Raw genomic sequence first — 22,420 nt, forward strand, 5'->3', positions numbered from 1 at the left:
TTATTTATCCTTACCAGTCTAATCAGCCATTTCTGCACACGCAACTCAGATATACCTTAATAAACTGACTGTGATCAGACGGTTGACAGGCTCTGTCATGTTCCTCTCTCGTGTAAAGCATTACATCACTGTGATCTCTGACTACTGAGCTCAAGTTTCTTCACAATCCTCAGCTCTACTTCTGACCTACTCAAGTCTTCCATCAGTCAAATATGAATCTCATTTTGCTTTTTTTCTGAAAGTTATAAACCTTTTCACCACAGTATCATTTCCAGCACATCTCAGATGATGTATTGTTTTTAACAGCGTTCTGTAGTGACAGAAATAAATTACATGAATACTCATATTTTTACTTTCCATTAACTATGATCACTGCTGTTTTAGAGATGAAATAGAGATGTTCGTAAGGGTATATTTGAGCAAACAGCAGTATATGAGATTGTAGGGGTGTTTTAAGAGGGTCACTGGGATATTGGGTCACGCTTGCATAATATGACTAAAGTCAGACTACATTACTGTGCTTTATAGGGCACTGGAGTTTATGTGAGATTTGTTCACTAATTCTTTTCTCTCTCGCTCTGTTTCTAGGCCTGTATTTGAGCCTGAGTCTTCCTCACCTGCCAGCCATGGACTAGATGAGAGGAGTGTGTGTTAGAGAGTGTGTGACGCAGACATAAGCATGGTGGTGAGGTGGCTGCTCAACTCCCATTGAGAACACAGAAAGTAAGAATGCCTTTATTCATGCGACCAGTATTTATTCACAGGAACTTCACAAAGCCCACACGGAATCACAGAATCGGAAGCCCACTTTTTTATAAATTATAATTATATACATTTTATGTACTCTACTATTTCAGCTGCTAGAAATTGCTCTATAAAAAGTCTCAAACATTTATCATTTTTATTATTAATTATTAAAAATCAATATTCATTGATCATGAACAACTGGAACTCATTGTTTTAACAGGTTGCAAAGATACAAAACTACTGTATTTGAAGAAGTTATGTTACAATAAGAACATAATATTCTAATTATTATGAAATATAATAATAATTATAATAATATAACACTTATATTATTATTTATATTTATATATGAATGATTATATACAAGTTACAGTATATATACCTTTATATATTTACATTTATATTAATGATTGCATGCCAATTTAATTATATTATAGTATATTATTATTAATTTATAGAAAATATATAAATTACAGATTATATAATTATAATATAAAAAAAATAATTTTTACTTTTATATGTGAATGATTATATACAAGTTTAATTGTATAATTCTTTATAAATATGAATTATATACAGTATATACACACACATACATAACATTTACGTGTTTATATTCATGATTACATGCAAGATTAATTATACTATATTATGATTAATTCATAGGAAATATATAAATTACAGATTATACAGTATATAATAATAATAATAATAATATAACATTTATATTTTTCATATTAATGATTATATACAAGGTTGTTTATAACTTATTTACAACTATTTATTATTATATTAATATGAAGTTGTATTGCTATGCAGTTATTAAAATTACAGATGTTATAAAATAATTAACGTGTGTTTTTTATATGAATACTATTTATATTAATGCTTATATACAACCATTTTATTCATACAGTATATAATGTTAATAATTCATTATTTGCAATATAATTATGAATTAGATATACATACAAAATGATGCTACAAAATGCTGTGCTGATTTTCAATTGACTGTTATTGACAGACCATTCTGCTGTCAGGCAACAGCCATCATTAGTTTCAAACATTAACCGCAACACTGTTGATTTTTCATTTGACTGATTTTCACTGCTGGAAACTCACATTGCATGCTGTAGAGATCTCAAAAATTAAACTTACCATGTTTGCTGAAGATATATATATATATATATATATATATATATATATATATATATATATATATATATATAAGGATATTTCTGTTATCAAAACTCATATGGAAAACTCACACACCATTTGAAAATTGTAACTGTTTTGATAAGTAGCAGAAAGTTTTTATTTTTATTTTTTAAATCAAATGAAAAATACCCACCTCTGCCACCACTTGATTTAGGCTTTCATTCACTAAAATAAACTCCACCATAAATCCCACTGAATCCAGATCTTAAAAGCATGTTAGCGAGTGCATTTGGCTGACGTTGCACTAAAGATTTTTTGGGCTGTGGCTTTAACATATTTATTTTTGAGTTTTATTGTATGAAGATCATTATATTGATGTATTATAGAACAGATCAGTCGGTGATCTCTAGATCTATAATATAAATTTGGCTGAGCTGTATTATAAACAGTCATAACCAAATACATTCCAGTTTTTTAAATATGGAACCACTGGATATTTTTGAGCTAATGTTTTGAGTGCTTTACTGAACTGGTTTTGCTTACAGTGAATCCCAACACAGACCCAAACGTTCCACATAATACAAACAGCAGGATGGAACTGGGTCAGCTTAACTGCCACTAAAGTGCTGGGCTTCCTGATAAATAATGCAAGGCATATGAAAAGAAAAATGTTTCTCATCTTGATATGAGGAAGATATAGGTTTTTGCTGTCAAAACAGAAAATTGTGTAAAGACAGATATACTGTATACAGGTTTAGGATTTGCCATTATTTATGTAGTTTTCTGCTAATCTAAAATTTTGAAGGGACTGTGATTATACTACGTATAAGTACGAAAAGTGCTGTACTGATAAAAAAGGAGGAAGTATTTACTTTTTTCCAGTTATTTCGTTTTTGTTGTTGTTATTAATTTACTAATTTGTCCTTAAACACATGACAACACTGCTCACTTTCCTAATGAATACCAGTAGTGCTGTTGTGCACAGTTAATTTATTTATTAAACTTAAATAAAAAAATACAAGAAAATACAATGAACTTTCAAAAGCAAAATCAAGTCCCTGCAATATTTACCACTGAATATTGAGTTATTATGTATTTGTATCAGGGATATTATAGTTAAACTAAAGCTTAAACTAAAACTGAAACTTAAAACCAAAACCATAAAAATTATTATTAATTGAAAAATAAAATAATAAAATAAAATAGAAATCTTTAAAAAAATAATTAAAGATTAAAAGATCTAAAGTGCACCTATTATGTCCCCAGAATGTGCCCAAAATACCCAACAGATCATACTCGGTTACTTACGTAACCTCAGTTCCCTTTCGATACTTCACTCGTACTGCATCGCTAGACGCTATGGGAAAAACTCCTTTTTCTCTGAGAACTGAAGATTTTATCAATCACGCAGTGTGACTGCACGGCCATTGGTTCGTGCAGTAAATAAAAACGAACCAATGGCTCGTCAGTGGCGCTGCACGAGCCTATGGCGGCAAAGCCCGCCAGAAAGGGCAGGGCCATCTGGCTATGTAAGCGGGCACTTCACCATAGGAAATCAGGCCAATTCGACTGAAGCGACGACCTGAGTCGTGCAGCGGAATGGCATGGCACGGTACGCAGTACTCGTTCCTGTATCTCAGGTACAACTGGCCTTGAGCAATAAAGACTCAAAGGGACCAATTATGAGCCCTGAAGAATCCTGCAGGAGGCATGAGAACTGAACTCGTAGAGGTCAGCCCGGGCCTGGATAATCGATCCAACGGTCATAAGTACAGCCTTAGCACTAGCAATAGGGCCAAGAGCGTTCTGAGGAATCAGGCTATGCCTGAGAATAGACCACTTAGATAGGTGTGTGCCACTTTAAGCATATAAACCCGAGCCTACAAGGCCGGAACATCCAAGTTATAGAACATGGTAAATGTGGACGGCGAGGCCCAGCCGGCCGCCGCACAAATGTCTGCCATGGACACACCACTAGATCACACCCAGGAAGAGGCCACGCCTCTCGTGGAATGGGCTCTCACTCCAATGGGGCTCTGGAGGCCCAGGAAGGAGTATGCTAGTGTGATAGCATCAACTAACCATCGAGAAATCCTCTGCTTTGTGACCGGAGACCCCTGGTGCGACCGCCAAAGCAGAAAAAGAGTTGTTCCGATTGCCTAAAGGATGCAGAACGCTCGATGTAAGTTCTCAATGCCCTGACCGGGCAGAAAAGGTTAAACTCCTGGTCCTCCTCAGAAGGAGGAAGCGCAGAGAGAGTAATAACCTGGACCCTAAACGGAGTGTAGAGCACCTTAGGGACATAACTGTGTCTTGGCTTTAGGACGACAGGCAGGGCTTATCGAGAGGGCCTGCAAGTCACCTACTCGCTTCACCGATGCTAGCGCCAGCAGCAGAGCGTTCTTGAGCGTCAGTGTTTTTAAGCTTGCAGATTGTAGTGGCTCAAAGGGGAAGCCTTTGAGGGCTCTCAGGACCGTGGGCAGGTCCCATGTAGGGACTGTGAGGGGTCGGGGAGGATGGAGCCTCCTAGAACCCTTTAGGAAACAGACAACCAAGTTGTTCCAGCCCACCGACTGTCTGGCTATAGGAGCGTGATAAGCCGCTATAGCTGCCACATAGACTTTGAGCGTGGAAGGGGAGTGACCCTTATCCAGCAGCTCTTGTAAGTAGGACAATATCACTGATATGTCACATGTTGTTGTTTCCTCGCTGTGGGCCTCACACCAGGTGGAGAAAACCGACTACTTAAGGGCGTAGAGGCATCTTGTAGATGGGGCTCTAGACTGCGAAATGGTATTTAGGACATTCTCGGGGAGTTCTATTGATTCCTGTCGAGAGCCCAGAGATGCAGGGCCCACAGCTCGGGCTGGGGGTGCCAGATCATTCTGTTCGCCTGAGAGAGGAAGTCCTGCCTCAGGAGAATGGGCCACGGAGCTGCTGTTAGCAGCTAAGAGAGAGCTCTGAGATCCAGTGATGGTTCTTCCAGAGCGGGGGCCACCAGAAGCACTTCGTCCTTGTGTTCCCTGATTCGCCTGATTACTTGAGGAATCAGAGCGATCGGGGGAAAAGCATACAGTAGGAGGTTGGGCCATTCATGGGCCAATGCGTCCTCGCTCTTTGAAAAGTAAGTTTGGCAGTGAGAGTTGTCTTTGGAGCCGAAGAGGTCGACCTCTGCCCTGCCAAAGATCTACCAGATTTTCTGAACCGTCTGTAGGTGGAGCATCCACTCCTCTGAGGGGACGTTGCTCTGAGAGAGCATATCTGCTCCTTGGTTCAGTATGCTGGGCACATGAACTGCTCTCAGTGAACGCAGGTTGAGATGTGCCCACTCCAAGAGGCATTCTACCATCTCGAAAAGGCGTTTCGAGGTGAGCCCGCCCTGGCGATTTATGTACGACACCACCGTCATGCTGTCTGAACGGACTAGCACGTGGTGTCCCTTCTGGACTGGCAGGAAGAACCAAATGGCTTGACATACTGCCGGCATTTCTTGGCAGTTGATCTTACCCTCATGCGGGCTGAGTCGAAAACTGTCCCCCAGGAACGCAGTTCGTTGGCTGGGGGACAGAGAGCTCTTGGCAAAATTGATCCTGAGTCCCAGGCACTCTAAAGTGACTGAAGAGGAGGGACCTGTGGGCTATTAGCTCGGCCTTCGACTGTGCTAGAATAAGCCAATCGTTGAGGTAATTCAGGACACAAACTCCCATCTGTCTCAGAGGAGGGAGGGCTGCGTCCATGCACTTTGCAAAAGTGCGAGGAGCCAGAGCCAGCCCTAAGGGCAGGACCGTGTATTGGTAAGCCACTCCCTCGAAGGCGAATATCCAGAATCGTCTGTGACGTGGGAGCTATCTGGATGTGAAAGTAAGCATCTTCCAGATCCAGCGAAAAGAACCAGTCCCCTGAGCGAATTTGCAAGAGAATCTGCTTCAGTGTAGTCATTCTGAACGGCCGTTTCATGAGGGCACGGTTCAGACGCCTAAGATTGAGGAACTGTTTCTACAGCCCCCTTTTGCCAGCAAATTCTTCACCTCGGCTCGCAGGACGTGAGCGTTGCTGCTTAGCACTGAGGTGGAGACCACAACGCTGAACCGCGGGGGTCTTTGAGCGAATCGAAGTGAATAACCTCATTCTATAATCCCCAGAACCCAATGAGACACTCCGGGGATGGCCTGCCAGGCCTCGGCCCGTGTGGCAAGGGTGTTGGATTAATTCGGGTGGTGAGTCGCGGTGTGGGGACTCGACACCCCTGTTAAGAGGAAGAGAAAATTACTCTTTTGAAAATGTTTGCGTTTTACTTTTCCTCACTATAGTAGTGATTGGGTGTGTGGGAGCTATTTGAACGGGCCCAGTTCACAACAGTATGTACACAAACACATTGCCGTCGACACCCCGAGCTAAAGTCTGAAGCTGACAGAGATAATCATAATGACAGCCTTTTCTATCGATCTGCCTAAAAACATCAAACCACTCATTAGAAGAGGTGTACTGATGATCTTTGTGTGTAAACACCCTGGCAGATCAAAAACTGATGCGCGCATCCCATCAGATCCATTCGTAGCGGACGAGGGGAGGCAGGGCAAGACACAGACTGTCACGCGGTCAGATCAAAGCTGTATGGAGAGTGAAACACGGGGCTTTGGCCAGCGTAAATTCACTCAAGCTTGAATGCTCAAACCCGTGATTTGCTATTTCTTATCCAAGGTAACTGGGAGAGGAGAAATACGAGAGCAGGGGAGGAGGGGCCAACTTCGTTGAAGTAGGATAACCGCGAGCGCAGCAAGGACAGCTTAATAGTGAAAGTAGCGCTAGCAGATCAAAGAGCTGCGAGAGGCGCTAATCCTTAGTGTAAACACACCGGCAGATCAAAGCGCTGTGTGCAGAATAAAACACGAGGGGCTATGGCGGCGCGCAAAACTCACTCGAGCCTGATCACTCAGCCCCGCGATCTCGCAGACTCCAGAGAGTGAGAGCGGGGAAGGCGGGGCCAACCAGCGCAGTATTGTAAAATCTGTATAGAAGGATTGTGCCACTCAATGCGATGAGGGGCGCTGATCCTCATGTGTTAACACACTCTAGCAGATTAAAGTGAGCACACGAGATAAACCGGCGTGCAATCACTCAAGCCTGATCGCTCTGCCCCGCGAGTTAAGAGTTCCTTCCTCCGAGGTGCCTGGGAGAAGAGGAACATGAAAGCGGGGAAGACGGTGGGCGCCTTATAGCGAGCGAATCAGGGATGGCTTTCAATGAAAGCAGTCTGTTTGTGAGGGAGCAGCTTCAGCGACTCACACGCACACGCAAAGCTGTCAAAGATAGCTTTCTACTCCTGTCCGCCCAAGAGGATATAGCCGCTCATGTAACCAGGGGCGGTGATTCTCACGTGCAAAAACACCGGCGGATCAGAGCGCTGCGGTAAGAGTGAGCACGCGGGCTCTTGAGCCGGCGTGGGATCATTCAAAACCAGTTACTTAGCCCCGTGGCTCTGTTGTTTCATTCTCCGAGCTTTGCTGAGAGAGGAGAAACAGAAGAACGGAGCTGCCTTCATAGAAGGCCAGCGAGTGGAGAAGAGCAAGACTCATACTCGAGTGAGCATTCTGTCTCAGTGAACGCGCAGTCTGTGTGGGCGTTGCCCATACAGGTGAAGCGCTCACCGCCCTTCTGCATTGTGCACAATTCCCTGCACGAGCCACACCCGCAGTACGACATTTGCAACAACATCGCTTGAAATTTGCTCTTTCAGATAAATTTGATTTTAGACTCACCGGATGGCCGCAGGGAACGAGGCTGGCATCTGCACAGGTCGCTGGAGCAGCTCGAAGAGCAGGCAGAACAGCGAGAGGGCGCAGAGGAAAAGGCACCTTCTATCTGCAGCGAGGCGTTTCTACGGCGAGCGTCTTCAGTCCCGAGTGTCAGCGAAAGGATAATCGTAGTCGCTGAAGGAGAATTGATCTGATTTCCTACGGTGAAGCGCCCGCTTATATAGCCAGATGGCCCCGCCCTTTCTGGCGGGCTTTGCCGCCATAGGCTTGTGCAGCGCCGCTGACGAGCCATTGGTCCGTTTTTATTTACTGCACGAACCAATGGCTGTGCAGTCACACTGCGTGATTGAAAAAGTCTTCAGTCCTCGGAGAAAAAGGAGTTTTTCCCATAGCGTCTAGCGACGCAGTACGCGTGAAGTATCGAAAGGGAACATTTATTATAACAGCTGGAAAATATAATTTTGGGGTGTGTCTACAAAAGAGCTGATTTGGAGTGTATGACTTTAAATGCAAATGAGCTGCATATTCCCGCCCCGTCTCCAGAAGAGGGTGTCGCCTATACGTCTCTCTGCATTGCATATATAACTTACAGCAATAAACAGCAACATAACTGAGAGCAAGAGACTCAGTGTTTAGCCGTACATATGGGAAGCCAAATGCACTGAAAGTGGGACGAAATAGCACGATGTTAAAGAGCTTGCGCCGCGCTGACCTGACATCGGCGCGGATCAGTTGCCCGAGTGAACGACTCTCGTGCTACGAACAGCGCAAACTAATCTCACAAGCACGGCGCTGATCAGTTAAAAATACTTAATGTATGCACACAAATACTGTTAAAATGCCAAGCACTATAACGACATGACATTCACAAAGGTGTCTGGAGTGATACACGTATTTAGGTAGATTTTGAGGCGCATTACCTTGAAAAATGAAAGTAATCCACAGTGTCCTCAGCAGCTCAAATGTTGGGAGAAAATTAAGACTCTTATGTTCAGTCTTACATCCAAACACAGAGCACGGGGATTGCTTGCGAGACATTGTTGACGTTACAGCTACTCGGGCGCGGAGAACATGGAGGACAGTGTAACCGCTGAGGGCGGAAACTATGGCAACGCAGGGCTGTCAATCAACCCCCATGGCCCAGCCCTATGTAATGTGACGTCACACTGCGTGAGAATCAGAACGGCAGGCCTACTGAGACTGACTTGGTTTAAAGGGGATTTAAAAATGAGGAGTGGGTGGATTTTTATCATTGTAGGGTAGTTGTGTTCACACACTGCCAACACACATTAAACACCATGTAAAAGTGGATTTTGCATAATAGGTGCCCTTTAAAATATTAATTAAAAATATAATAATATCTAAATAATTTGTAACACTTATTTGTAAGTATATACTGCATGTTATATATTTGTAATTTCCCACATTATATATTACCACACTGGTTGTGTAAAGGTCATCAGGCTTTGTGATTATGTCATTCTGTCATCTGTTTTAACCGGACAACATCTGGCAGCATGTGACCTATGAAAAATCACAAAAAGAAACCACCTGCCGGCAGAGACCATACAATTGGTATTGTTAATGTGCTCTGTCTCTTAGAGAGTGAATGATCTAATCTTATGTTTAATTCTGCAGGGTTAGTCAGGCTTCTCTAATGGCTATAGCAGAATGTAGTTGCAGGGTTTGTAATCTTATGCAAAGTGCAGTGGATTACTTTGTATTGTTTGGAAGCTTGCTCTCATCTGTTCCGTTTAGATTAGAGACCAAAAACATACTTCACGTAAGTATCCAAACATATGAGTGGAGTAATGAAATGTTTAATTAATTTCATGATTTTGTTTAACATTAACATTACTGATGCCCTGGAGCTCACATCTCCAAAAACAACAAAGCAAATTTTCGAATAGATGTTGTTTTTATTAACAAATTGCATATTTGAAGTCTAAACCTTCTTGCCTAAAAACTCTTAAAACTATATTCCGTGATATAAAAACAGTGTTATTTTCAGAGATGTGTTTAGAGTTTTAGGGGCCCTTAGCAAGTGGTCCCTCTGTAGAAAACACATTCCACTGGACACCCCACCCCCCACCCCCTACCGATTATTTATAAAATTATAGTGGATTTGACACTTGGTGTAAGAAATACTGCAAACTGAGTTATACAAATGGTGGAATGGTTGGAGTGCTGTTATCACTAGTTTATCACACTCCTCTCAGCCAATCAGATTCAAGGACCAGAAAGAACTGTATGTATCTTTAATACTATTTTTCAAGTCAAGCAAATTTTTGTCTTATATTTGACTCATGACCCATCCATATACAGAACACATCATAAAGCATGTTTCAGGTCTGTGAGTTGCACTCAGTAGTGGGCAGTTAAGCTTGTTCTGCACAGTGGGCAGTTTCACATTCTTCTCATTTTTGTGTCACGCTCCGTAAATGGTGCGGAAGCTGCTGGCCTTCTGTCCGGCTGTCTGACACACGGCACACGTGCACGGATAAACAGTCCTCTGTTATTGCAGCGAACCCGTAGGTGTTCCCCCCTCCAGCCAGCATAGCAGGGTTTGGTCTGATCTCACCACCATTAAACCACAGTGCATTTCATAAGGCAATGACAAAAAAGGCCTTGAGCAGAATGTCACAGCCAATGTGTTCCAGCTGAAAAATCCCACTCGCAGCCCGCATACTGGCAGCACAGTGTTGAAACATCACACCAGTCTGTCCGCTGTCCAACACTGTGAATCACTCGCATGGCCTTGTGACAGCAGAACACACTCATAAGCACGCATGCAACAGTTTATTGACACACCACCACTTAAAGGGACAGTTTGCCCAAAAACGAAAATCCTGTCCTCATTTACTCACCCTAAAGTTGTTCCAAACCTGTATGAGTTTCTTTCTTCTGTTAATAAGATACATGTATTTTGAAGAATATTGCTAACCAAACAATTGATGGCAGCCATTGGCTTCCATAGTATGGGAAAAAATACAATGGAAGTCAATCATAGACTGTAAAAAAAAAACATGGATGTAGTGTCCGTGACGTTACCCGTAGGTTTCTGAAGAGCATTTTTGAAGCCCAAAGTAGGCGGAGTTGGCCGTCACCATCTTGGCAAGCACATCACAACGCGTCACTCCCGGATAATCGAAAATGGGACGTGGGCGGAGCTGGTTGCTGAAACCACTCCAAACAATTTTGGTCTTTATTTTGTATTTATATTTTTACTATACTTAGTTCCCAGCTAAAAGTGAATGTTCTCAGGACTTAACATTGTGGCAATGTTGTATCAAAGTTATAAACATATCTGATAACTTTTAACCTGTTCGTTCAAAGTTGTCTGGTGTTTATTAATGATCACAAAATGTTAGCATGGAACGTTCTTCTAAAACTTTCGGCTGATGAATTCTGTTAGTCTGACATAGGTTTTATTAAAATTACAGTGGATGTGGGCATCCGCCATGACACTCGCTGTGAGAAATACTGCAAGCGGAGTTATAAAAACAGTGAAACAATTGGAGTGCTGTTATCACTAGAATATCACACTCCTCTCAGCCAATCAGGTTTGAGGAGTAGAAAGAACTGTTGTAAATATATACCATTACTACCATTTTCTGAGTGAAAAGTGAAAACTGTTTCAAAGTAAATCCTACACCTTTTTTTTTGGTCAGTGCAGTCACTCCTCACAGTCATGTCACTCATTCCTCAGGCTGCATTCATCTCTGATTAATCTGAATGTGATCAAACTGTAAATAACAGCCTGATGTACTGGTAATGCTGCATTTTGTGCTCAATCCATGTTTTTGTTGTTGTTGTTTTTTCATTTATTTGATGTTCTTCAATGATTTCTGTGATATTTCCTGTGATTTTTGTGTAGATGAGAGCGTGAAGCTGCAGGGCAGGCAGCACAGCCACATGATCCCATGACTCTGGACATGGATGCGGTCCTGTCAGACTTTGTTCGGTCCACAGGGGCAGAACCGGGTCTGGCACGAGACCTGCTGGAAGGTAAGTGACCTGATCTGCACTTTTTACTCTTGTTTTAAAAAGATGCTCTAGTACTGGAGGTTAATTTTGTTGAAATTACTTATTTTTAATTTATTGCTGGTTATTAGTTCTTGTAGACACCTAATGTCATTGCTCTTGTTACATTTAAAGGTGATGATATTTAATTTAAGGACCCCAAAAGTATTCGGCTCGGTCTCTATGAACATGATCCACTAATGTATGACAGCCACTCCAAATACTTTTGGTCTTTAACAGTATATCAATTGTTGTGTGTGTTTGTACTATACTTAATATGATATATTATGTTATAGCTATTTGTAGATGTTTCTAGAGTTAATTTTCATTTATTTATAAATATATATTTATATACATAATATCTTGTGTTGCTGAGAATGTAATTCTCTATGTGTCAACGGTGATTTGGATTTTCAGCGCTCATGCTGAGTTTGCTTTCAGTCCATTAATGACTATATTAACAGAAGTAAGTGTGTCATACTATGTCAGCTATATTATGTGAAGTAATTTATAACAATGCTGTAAAAGTGAAAGTGTGCATTTGTTGCCTTTAGAAGCAACAGTATCTGTACATCTCATATCTGATGTAAGGCACGATGACAGATATTTTGTATGTTTTATATATACATACATGAATGAATAAATAAATACATACATCAATCCATCCATACTTATACATACATATATGCAGAAATTAATTAATTAATTAAAAGTATTGTACAACTTAATGATATCAGAGTAAATTAAATAATGAAAAAATAATAATTCAAAATGTGATAAGTAAAAAAAAAGAAATAATATATATATATATATATATATAAAATATAATATAATAATATATATGTATTTTAATATAATAAAATAGTAACAAAGTATAATACAATTGTAATAAAACTGTAATTTTATAAAATATTTTTACATTTTATAATATGTTAAATTAAATCATATTTGAACATATTTTACAATGCAATGTATTCCTGTGAGGCAAAACTGAATGTCAGTATCATTACTCTAGTCTTCAGTGTCAGATGATCAGAATAATAGAAATCATACTATTTTTGTGTTTATTTTTTTACAGAGATAGAAGATAGAGATATGTTGCAACATTATAAATGTCTTTACAGTCAATTTTGATCAATTTAATGCATTCTTGCTGAATAGAACTCTTAATAAAAAAAATAAAAAATAAAAACTGACGTGAACTTTTGGACGTTTATGTATAAATATATGTTGTTGTTTTTTTTACAATTAAATAATCACCTTAAATCTGCGTAAATTAAAAGAGTAACTTTAATTGAATTTCTTAAGCTCTTAGAAATTAGTTTTATTGCTGTTACTGAAAGGTTAAAAGCTAAGCTTTGCTAGATTTACAGTACTGCTGGGACAGTTGTTTAGGATAGGCATCTCTGCCTTTGTCTGTGTGGCGTCTGTGTGTCTAGGCTTGATTTTTGTCCCATGTGTGCTTACATAGGGTTTATGGTTCAGTCAAGCGCAAAATGCACCGTCATATCTATAGTGGCCCTGTGCTTGAGATTTAACTCAAGCTAGGTTGTTTTTTCCAGTATAATGAGTTGATGTACAGCTTCTTTCCATGTAGTCTAGGCCCGAGTGCAGTGTGCTTAGACCTGTGTTTTAACTCTTGTCCCTTTTGGCTCATCAATGGCACTTGCGACTCGTTCCAGACTCACTTGCAGGTCTCAAGGGTTTTGGTTTCTGCTGCGATAAGGGTTTTGTGCTGGTCTACTTTCTGCTCTGATTGGCAGCAGGGAGGGCCTACCATGGTGGGCGGCGGGGCAGATTTAGGGCCCGTGTGATGGCTTTACGACCAGGCTCCCCCAGGAGACCTTTGTGCCGTTTGAGTGGAACGCATTGAGGAGTGGAGGGCCGCAAGTGCAGTCTGTCCCGAGGAGACGGGCCAAAGAGAGAGAGTGAGAGACATATCGACAAACAAAAAGTCAAGGCCGAGGGGAGAGAAATGTTCCCTCTATAGAAAAGAATAGGACGGAGAATAGAGCCAGCAGAAGAAAAGAAGTGCACCCTTTTGAGAGACGATGTACAAAGAAGAATAAGAGAGTTAAAAAGGTCCTTCAAATATGCAGGAGAAAAAGTGTGAACTATGGCTGTGTTCCAGTCCTACCCAGACAGCATTTATACAGCAAATCACATTGTATTGCTATTATTGTTATTATTATTATTATATTAATATTTTCATATTTATTCATTTGATTTCATCTCATGCTATCACTAAATGTACTTTTATTTATTTATAATTTATTTGTACCATACTACTATTTATTTATGAATAAATTATACTACTATTATTATTTATAATAATACAATTATTATAATTATTAATTAATTATTGTTAATATTTTATATTAATTATTAAATATATATTTCATAGACAAATATATATGATAGTTGATTAATTTGTTAATTTAATTTAAAATATAAATTAATAAATGTATCATATAAAATGCATTTTATATATATATATATATATATATATATATAAAATGCTTAAATCTTTATTTAAATTATATATATATATATATATATATATATATATATATATATATATATATATATATATATATACACACACACACACACACACACACACACACACACACATGACGACTGCTATTTGACAAAGAAATATTCAAATTTTTACATTTCATAAAACAGGTGGGTCTATGGTTCATAAAAGGTGGTAGAGCAGCCATATAGTAGAAACAATAAGAGAACAATATGACTTGAGGGATGTTTTTCCATCAATTTTATGACATTTAATTTTTAATGCCACTTAGGTTCTAATGGGTGAATATAAGGGTACATTTGTACCCAAACACACACCTACTTCAGCTATAGGGCCTCGCTCAGCATCAGCTACAGTAGGAAGCTGTTCAGCTGTGAGTGTTGTGCTCACCTGCCTGGCCAAGGCCACCTCGCACCCCAGAGCCGTCACACATCATCACAGGATGATATTACCCATCTGTTTGAAGCCTGACGCTGACAGAGCAGTGCTGTTTTTAACAGAATGCTGGAGTGAAAAGAAACACATCCATCTCTGCCTCACCATCATCACCCTGGTGATATTACCAAGCACATGGAAAATTATTCTTAACAGGGTCATTTCGTAACTCTTAACATTTCTTACTATAAAATGTATATGGTTATGTTTATATGTTATATACTGTAAGTATGTATGCATGTGTTTATGTAATATTATGTTTTTATTATTATTATTATTATATGGGTCATTCATTCATAATTTTCATCTATTTATAAATTATTCATGCACATTTTAGAGTGGCCTTTTATTGTAGCCAGCCTAAGGCACACCTGTGCAATAATAATGCTGTCTAATCAGCATCTTGATATGCCACACCTATGAGGTGGATGGATTATCTCGGCAAAGGCAAAGTGCTCACTAACACAGATTTAGACAGATTTGTGAACAATATTTGAGAGAAATAGGCCTTTTGTGTACATAGAAAAAGTCTTAGATCTTTGAGTTCAGCTCATGAAAAATGGGGGCAAAAACAAAAGTGTTGTTCAGTGTATATTTATATATATATATATATATATATATATATATATATATATATATATATATATATATATAATATAAAAAAATTAAATTAGACCAATGATTTTGTATTTGTAAGTTTTCACAATTATTTAAGCATTATTATTAATTTCATTTAGTCCTATAGTTAACATTAAATTCTATAATAACTTTTATTTTTTATTTATAAATAATACTATTAGTTATATATTATTGTGTAAATTATTTTTAAAAATTAAGATTTTTAAGCAGTATTTAAACAGTATTAATTTCCTCTCATATGTAAATAATGAGATATAACAATATATTTAATTGTAATATTTCTATCTATCTGTCTGTCTGTCTGTCTATCTATTATGTTTATTTATACATCCTATAACTTTTGTAATTTTTGTAATATACTTTATAGTGATATCATTTATTTACTTATGAATGGTTATACCATTTTAAGATTATTTATTATTATTAATTTATTCCAATGTGTTATCACTTACACTGTACAATACTTTTATTTATTTATTGCCTATGAAGTAAGGGTTTTATTACACACACACACACACACAAAGAGAGAGAAAGACATACACACATATATGCGATGCAACCACTACATCATATGCATTTCCATAGATTAAGCAGTTTGTTGAGTGTTTTGTCTGATCCAGCATTTATTCTCCATAAATCATGTCATACATCGGAGTGAATGTACTGAAGCAGCTATTTTAGATGTTGCATAAGCATTCCTACTATCTCTGTGCTAATGTACATTTAAACCCCTCTCTGAGATTTCTGCATTAATAGATAGCTGTTACAGTAAACACTTTCAGCAAGCATGTTCCTCAGAAAAAGATCGGGATCGACACCTTCCCATCCCAATCTCTCCTAAAAACCCATAAGACTGTTCACAGATCAGTACTATAACTGCTCTGCTGTAAAAAAAACTGAGGCTTGTTATTCAGAATTAACCATTTGTTAATGTTCTTTAAATGGCCCCACCGCTGACATTTTACTCCAACGAAAACAATCCTGCCTCTAACAAGCCATAGTTATGAATGAAAAGGGTATGAAGTGCCTTCAGTCCTCCCCGTAGATCCCAAATAAATGGCACCACTGCAGTCAAGCACGACATACTTTGTATCCAAAAAAGCTTGGGGGAAAAAAAAACTCTATCCACAGGTTTATGACTTATTAGGTCTGGAAATAAAATGGTGATTTTCTCCTACTGCGCGGTTATGTAATCCATTGTATCCTACGAAGCTTATAAACGTGGTTCGCAAAAGGCAGGAATGTTGTTATCATCCTGCACATGTGCTTGGGCATCAGCTCCTCTATGCGTACGTGCAGGAAGAAGTGCAACTACTGAATGGGGGCATGTAATGAGACATGAAATGGGCTTATTAGTCAAAGGCTGGGCGAGAGCGCAGACCCTGCCAGCTGTCTGCAGCGTCCCATCCGTCACACACTCTCAAGTGCTCACAAAGCACTGATATTTATGTAACATGCACGCAGTAACCTCTGTATATGCCTGAAATTTCCTGTTTGCATCGTCGTGTTGCCATACCACTAGCAGGCGCTATTGCTGCTGAGTGCCCTAGTGTTACAGTCAACTTGTGGAAATGTTCATAGCTTTTGAATATCTGATCACAAATGATTTGGAAACTCCCACAACCGAGTGCAGATGTTACATTCCCGAAGTAGAAACTTCATTTATTTTCTCCATAGGCAAATGTATTTTTAAAAAGTAATGGTTCACACAAAAATTAACATTTGCTGAAAATTTAGATGAAGGTGTAGATGGATTGGATTCTTCATAGGAAGATGTGGAGAAATGCAGCATTGTATCACTTGCTCACCAATGGTTCCTCTGCAGTGAATGGGTGCCTTCAGAATGAGAGCCCAAATAGCTACCACGAGCTAATCCTCAAGTAATCCACACCACTCCAGTCCATCAATTAACATCTTGTAAAGTGAAAAACTGCATATTTGTAAGAAACAAATCCATCAAGACAAATTTAAATTTAAACCATCGCTTCTGGCCAAAATACAGTCTATAATCCATAATAATCCTTCCATCTTCTGTTCTCCTCTCACATCAAAATCTACCAATTTATTTGTTTAGAACTGTTTTAGACAGTTTTTGCTTGTAAGCATTGCTTGATCTGTGCATATGTCTCTCCTGATTCAGACAGGATGATTTATTCAGTGGAGAAAGCATTATGGATAGAAGATTCATGTTTTAGCCAGAAGCAATGGTTTGACGTTAAAAACATCTTGATGATTGGTTTATAATAACATTGAATTCAAAGCAACAATTTACCCAAGAATGGTTTACAAACATTGAGCCCTCAATCTCAGACTCATTTTTGTTTGTCATACTAATATGGCCACCTTTAACTAAGTTTCTATCTGCATTCTGAGGGGTTTTGAGATATTGAGCATCAAAGTTTTTGTATTCCAATTACTTTGTAGATAGAACTTTTTTCTTTTTTTAAAGGGATAGTTCACCCAAAAATGGCAATTCTGCCATTAATAACCTTTGTTAATCTTCGCAACACAAATTAAGGTATTTTTGCTGAAATTTGAGAGCTTTCTGACCCTGCATAGACAGCAACACAACTACCACGCTCAAGGCCCAGAAACGTAGCAAGGACATCGTTAAAATAGTCAATGTGACATCAGTGGTTCAACCATAATTTTATGAAGCTACGAGAATACTCAAAGAAAACAAAATGACTTTATTGACGAAATTGTCAGAAAGAAACTTATAATTCCATGGTGACAATAAGGCATCTCCTCTGAATAAGGTTCATTATACAGTGGATGATATATCAAGACTAACAAAGACACTAAAGGCTGATCTAGCCTCAGATTTACCAAGTTTTTCTGTTGTGTACAGAAGTCAGTCCTCACACTTCATAAGATTCTGGTGTTAGATGCCTCATGTTTTCTGTGGAGTGTATCTTGAGAAGAGACCTCTGTTGACCTCTCAGAGGTAAAACTGTTTTACGAAACTACTGATTGGGCGTAACTAGCATAAAACCATTGATGCTACCTACATTTTGCAGTAGCATGACTCGCCCAGCTGTTTTCAAAATATCATAGCTTTTCCAGTAAAAGCAAGTTTTTTCCCGAACAAACTAAAGTGTATTTTCTGTCATATTTATTGTGCACAAGGGAGTTGGGCACAATAAATATGACAGCATTCAAATTGTAAATTCACAAGTTTAATAAACTACAAAATAAGAGCATGACAACAGTTTAGAAGGGTTGTTTCACCCCAAACTGGAAATTCTGTCATCATTTACTCATTGTATTTTTCCAAAGAAGATATTTTTAAGAAAGCTGGTAACCAAATAGTCTCAGCCTCAGACGTCACGCCCACAGAACGTTGGCTAAACGTCTGATGCATATGGCACACAAAAGTGGAAACACTTCAGGAGTTTCGAAGTCTTTGTTGGAATGGTTGAATTATACAGGATTTCCGGGAGACATGTGTGTCGTGTTCTTTAAAGTTCCGCCTGGAAACAAAGATGACGTGATGCCAAAGCCCCTCGTTAAAGAAGAAAGCCGTCGTGTTTACAACTGTGAGGACAAACGCTTATCAGGATCAACTAAATGCTGGATTTTCAAAAGTATGTGAAATATTTGAAGTTCGCGGCATAGAATTTTTAAAATATACGTCCGAGAGTTATACACACCGGTCTGTTATTGTGATGACATTACCATGCACCGAAACGTGACGCTGAACGAAACGAACTGTGATTGGTTATTTGACATGTCGGTCAAATGGCCTCATGGGCGGGCCTTGGCCAATGAAAGCTACCATAGATTCCAGACCTTCAGCCATCAGTCTGAAGGTCTGGCTACACGAGACTAGTAACCAAACAGCTGCTGGTAGCCACTGAAATCCATAGTGGTTTTTCCATTCTATGGAAGTCAGTGGATACCAGCAACTTGTTTACCTTTGTTTTCATACAGGTTTGGAAAATCTTGAGGGTGTGTAAATGATGACACCCTTTAACTACTGTAAAAGTGCAGTTAGTAATACAGTGATCTCGGATTTTGTACTGACCCCTATTGGTGTGGATGAATGACAGGGCATTGATATATGTTTACTACAGTTTTTATCATGTCATAAACATGCAAGAAGATTCCAAAGTGTTTGTTGCTTGTCTAATACTACAAAACTAATATATATTCACAACAAATATCTCAATCTTTCACAAGACAAACAGCTAGAGCTCTTTGAGAACTAAACATCTCACTGATCGTTTCACCCTACAAACCAAGCAAAACTGCTCTCAGATCAGATAAAAGATATGCCACAAGGCTCAAATGATCCCTGGTTGTGATTGACTGATTGATGTTGGCAGGGGAAGCATGTGTCCCCGGTTGTCAGTGCCACTCATCATTAGCACGTCATCTCACCTGGTTGTTGTTGCTGTGTCTCCCGCCTCCATCGGTTCCCTGCGGATCCATTGTCACTGAAATTGTTGTGGAAAGCTGAGTGGGAAGGGCCACAGGCCCTTTGTGCGGTTAGAGGTGTTCTGGGTGGGGGATGACTCAGCCGACACTGGCAGACATTTTGTTATTGGTCTTGTGCTCTATTCAGTTACTGTTGTGATTGAGTGATTTCATGCTAGCAATTACAATTTTAGGATTAAAGACCCATTATAAATAGATACAACTAAAAGTCTTTAGTTGTGTCATTAATGAAGCTTTATTTGTGGTTTGCGAGGGGTATATTGTCACTCTTTAAAGGACTGATAGAGTATCACAACTACTACTAGTATTGTTTCTGCAGTATACTGTGCATATATGCACATTTTCTGTATTTATGTTGCACTCTACTGTTTGAAACATTTGTTGTCGAATATGTTGTTTCATATACTGGATTGCAGTGTATAGTGTACAGTATTCACTATGTAGTCAGCATATTGTAAGCTTTTCAGAAACAAAAATATTTAATGTGTCGTTTCCTCACATTTCATGGGTGACCGACTACAATGTCATTCTCCTCAACGTAAATAAAGCAGAACACCGATTAACAGGAAAGAAGTTTAATTACTGAAAGAACATCTTGCAGAAGAACTGTGAATGTCTTCTTTCATTAGCAAAGCACCAAATTAGAGTTGTTCAGTTGTCCAGATTCATTCTTCACCTGCTTAGTTTGTGTTATTTGAACAAAAGGCAAGGAGATCGGTTGCAGCGTACTAATTTTGAATTGTGAAAGGCTTTTATCCGAAAATATAATAAATAAATATATAGAATAATATTTATAATAAATAAATAAGTCTTCTATAATATAATATAATATATGTAGTATAATATAAATACATATAGAGAAACAATACAATTTAAAATAAATAATACAAATATATAACATAAGTACAGTATGTTTAATATTTTGAAAAAATATATATAGCAGAGATAAATAGTACAAATTAATCTGAAAATTATTTGAAGTATACAAATAAATTTGTATAAAAATAAATATGAATAGAAAACAAATTGTGTAGAGATACTGCACAGTATTTTGGACTATCTGGGATCAGTTCAATATCATTATTGAATAAAGCTGATTTTTTTTTTTATTTGACAGGATGATTTTTTTTTTTTTTTTATACCCTGCTAACCTTTTGCCATCAAAGCTCCCATGGGTACTTGTTTAATTAAATTAGGTGTTTGACAACGTTTGCAACCGGCTCTGGAATTTTAAAACACTGACCTAAGATGAAAAGAATTTCTGCTTCGGAAATGATTGAAATATTTTATATTGTGTGGTCTGAATGTGTCCACAATATGTGATAATGTCTGCAAAATCCAATTGTAAATCTAAAGGACAGACAGAGGAGGGGACGTCAACAGGAAACTGCCTTCAGCACATTGATTGAGACCCATAATGCTTAGCAATCTGTGAAACGGATGTATCAGAGGTGCTGAGCGGTCATTCAATTAAGCTTTAAAATGTCTTTTAAAATTTCTGGCTGGTCAAAGGATGAGCAAATCCATAAACTACAATGAGATTTGTATTGATTGATGTGGGTTCTGGTGCTACATATGCTACAGGAAGAATGAAATAACTCGAAATAAAATGGATGCTATAGGTTTCAAATGATTACAGAATTATTATTTTTTTTGTTTGTTTCAAGTTTAAATTTAAGTGTCCAAATGTCTCCTCTGGTCATTAAAGAACTAGCATCTGAAAATTCACTCATCCTCAGGTAATCCAAGATGTAGATATGTTTGCTTCTTATAGGAGCAGATTTGTAGAAATTTAGCATTACTAAATATATCACTTGCACACCAATGAATCATCTGCAGTGAATGGGTGCCGTTAGAATTAGGGTCCAAACATCTGATAAAAACATCACAATAATCCACAAGTAATCCACACCACTCCAGTCCATCAATTAATGTCTTGTGAAGTAAAAAAACTGCTTGTTTGTTAGAACAAATCTATCATTAAGACGTTTTTTTTTTACTTCAAACAAGTCCTCTATCCATAATACTGCTTTCGCCAATGAAAAAGTCCTCGCCTGAATCAGGAGAGAGATATGCACAGATCAAGCAGCATTTACAAGGAAAAACAGTAAAAACATGCAGCCTAGCACTTCACAAGACATTATTGAGGGACTACTTGTGGATTATTGTGATGTTTTTATCAGCTGTTTGTTTGCATTCTCATTCTGACGGCACCCATTCACTGCTGAAGCTCCATTGGTGAGTAAGTGATGCAATGCTACATTTCTCCAAATCTGTTCAGATGAAGAAACAAACACATCCAGATCTTGGATGGCCTGACGGTGATTGAATTTCAGTAAATGTTCATATTCCATTAAATCTGATTAAAAATGAAAAATGCATTTAAAATGGCCATTAAAATCTAGTTATTAAAATATAGGGACATTATTTAGTATGTTATGAAATAAATTGGACATTATGTTGGGGATTTCAGGTTTTACTATCCTTGCAGAGACATTTGTTTTCCACAGTATAGGCAAAACACACACACACAAGCTGTGTGTATCTCTCTGTAGATGGTTAGACCGACCTCTTTCTTTGGTCCTTGCAAGGCCTTTGGGTTACAGAGATAAGACAGTCGCTGGAGGACATGGAAGCAGCTGCGTGCGTGCGTGTGTGTGTGTGTGTAGGAGTCTTGAGGTGA

General features: G+C 38.5%; 1 protein-coding gene across 1 annotated transcript in view; it reads left to right on the forward strand.

The window, feature by feature from the left end:
• Positions 1 to 22,420, forward strand: part of LOC306867957 (OTU domain-containing protein 7A-like) — an 82,602-nt gene that overhangs the window by 30,219 nt on the left and 29,963 nt on the right. Inside the window, exons 2-3 of the mRNA XM_079413915.1 lie at positions 589 to 723; positions 11,539 to 11,669. Coding sequence (XP_079270041.1) covers positions 11,585 to 11,669 — 85 coding nt within the window. The 5' untranslated portion in view covers positions 589 to 723; positions 11,539 to 11,584. The remainder of the gene's footprint in view (positions 1 to 588; positions 724 to 11,538; positions 11,670 to 22,420) is intronic.

This window comes from Barbus barbus (genome assembly GCF_936440315.1).
Source record: "Barbus barbus genome assembly, chromosome: 50".
In the NCBI taxonomy this organism is placed as follows: Eukaryota; Metazoa; Chordata; class Actinopteri; order Cypriniformes; family Cyprinidae; genus Barbus; species Barbus barbus.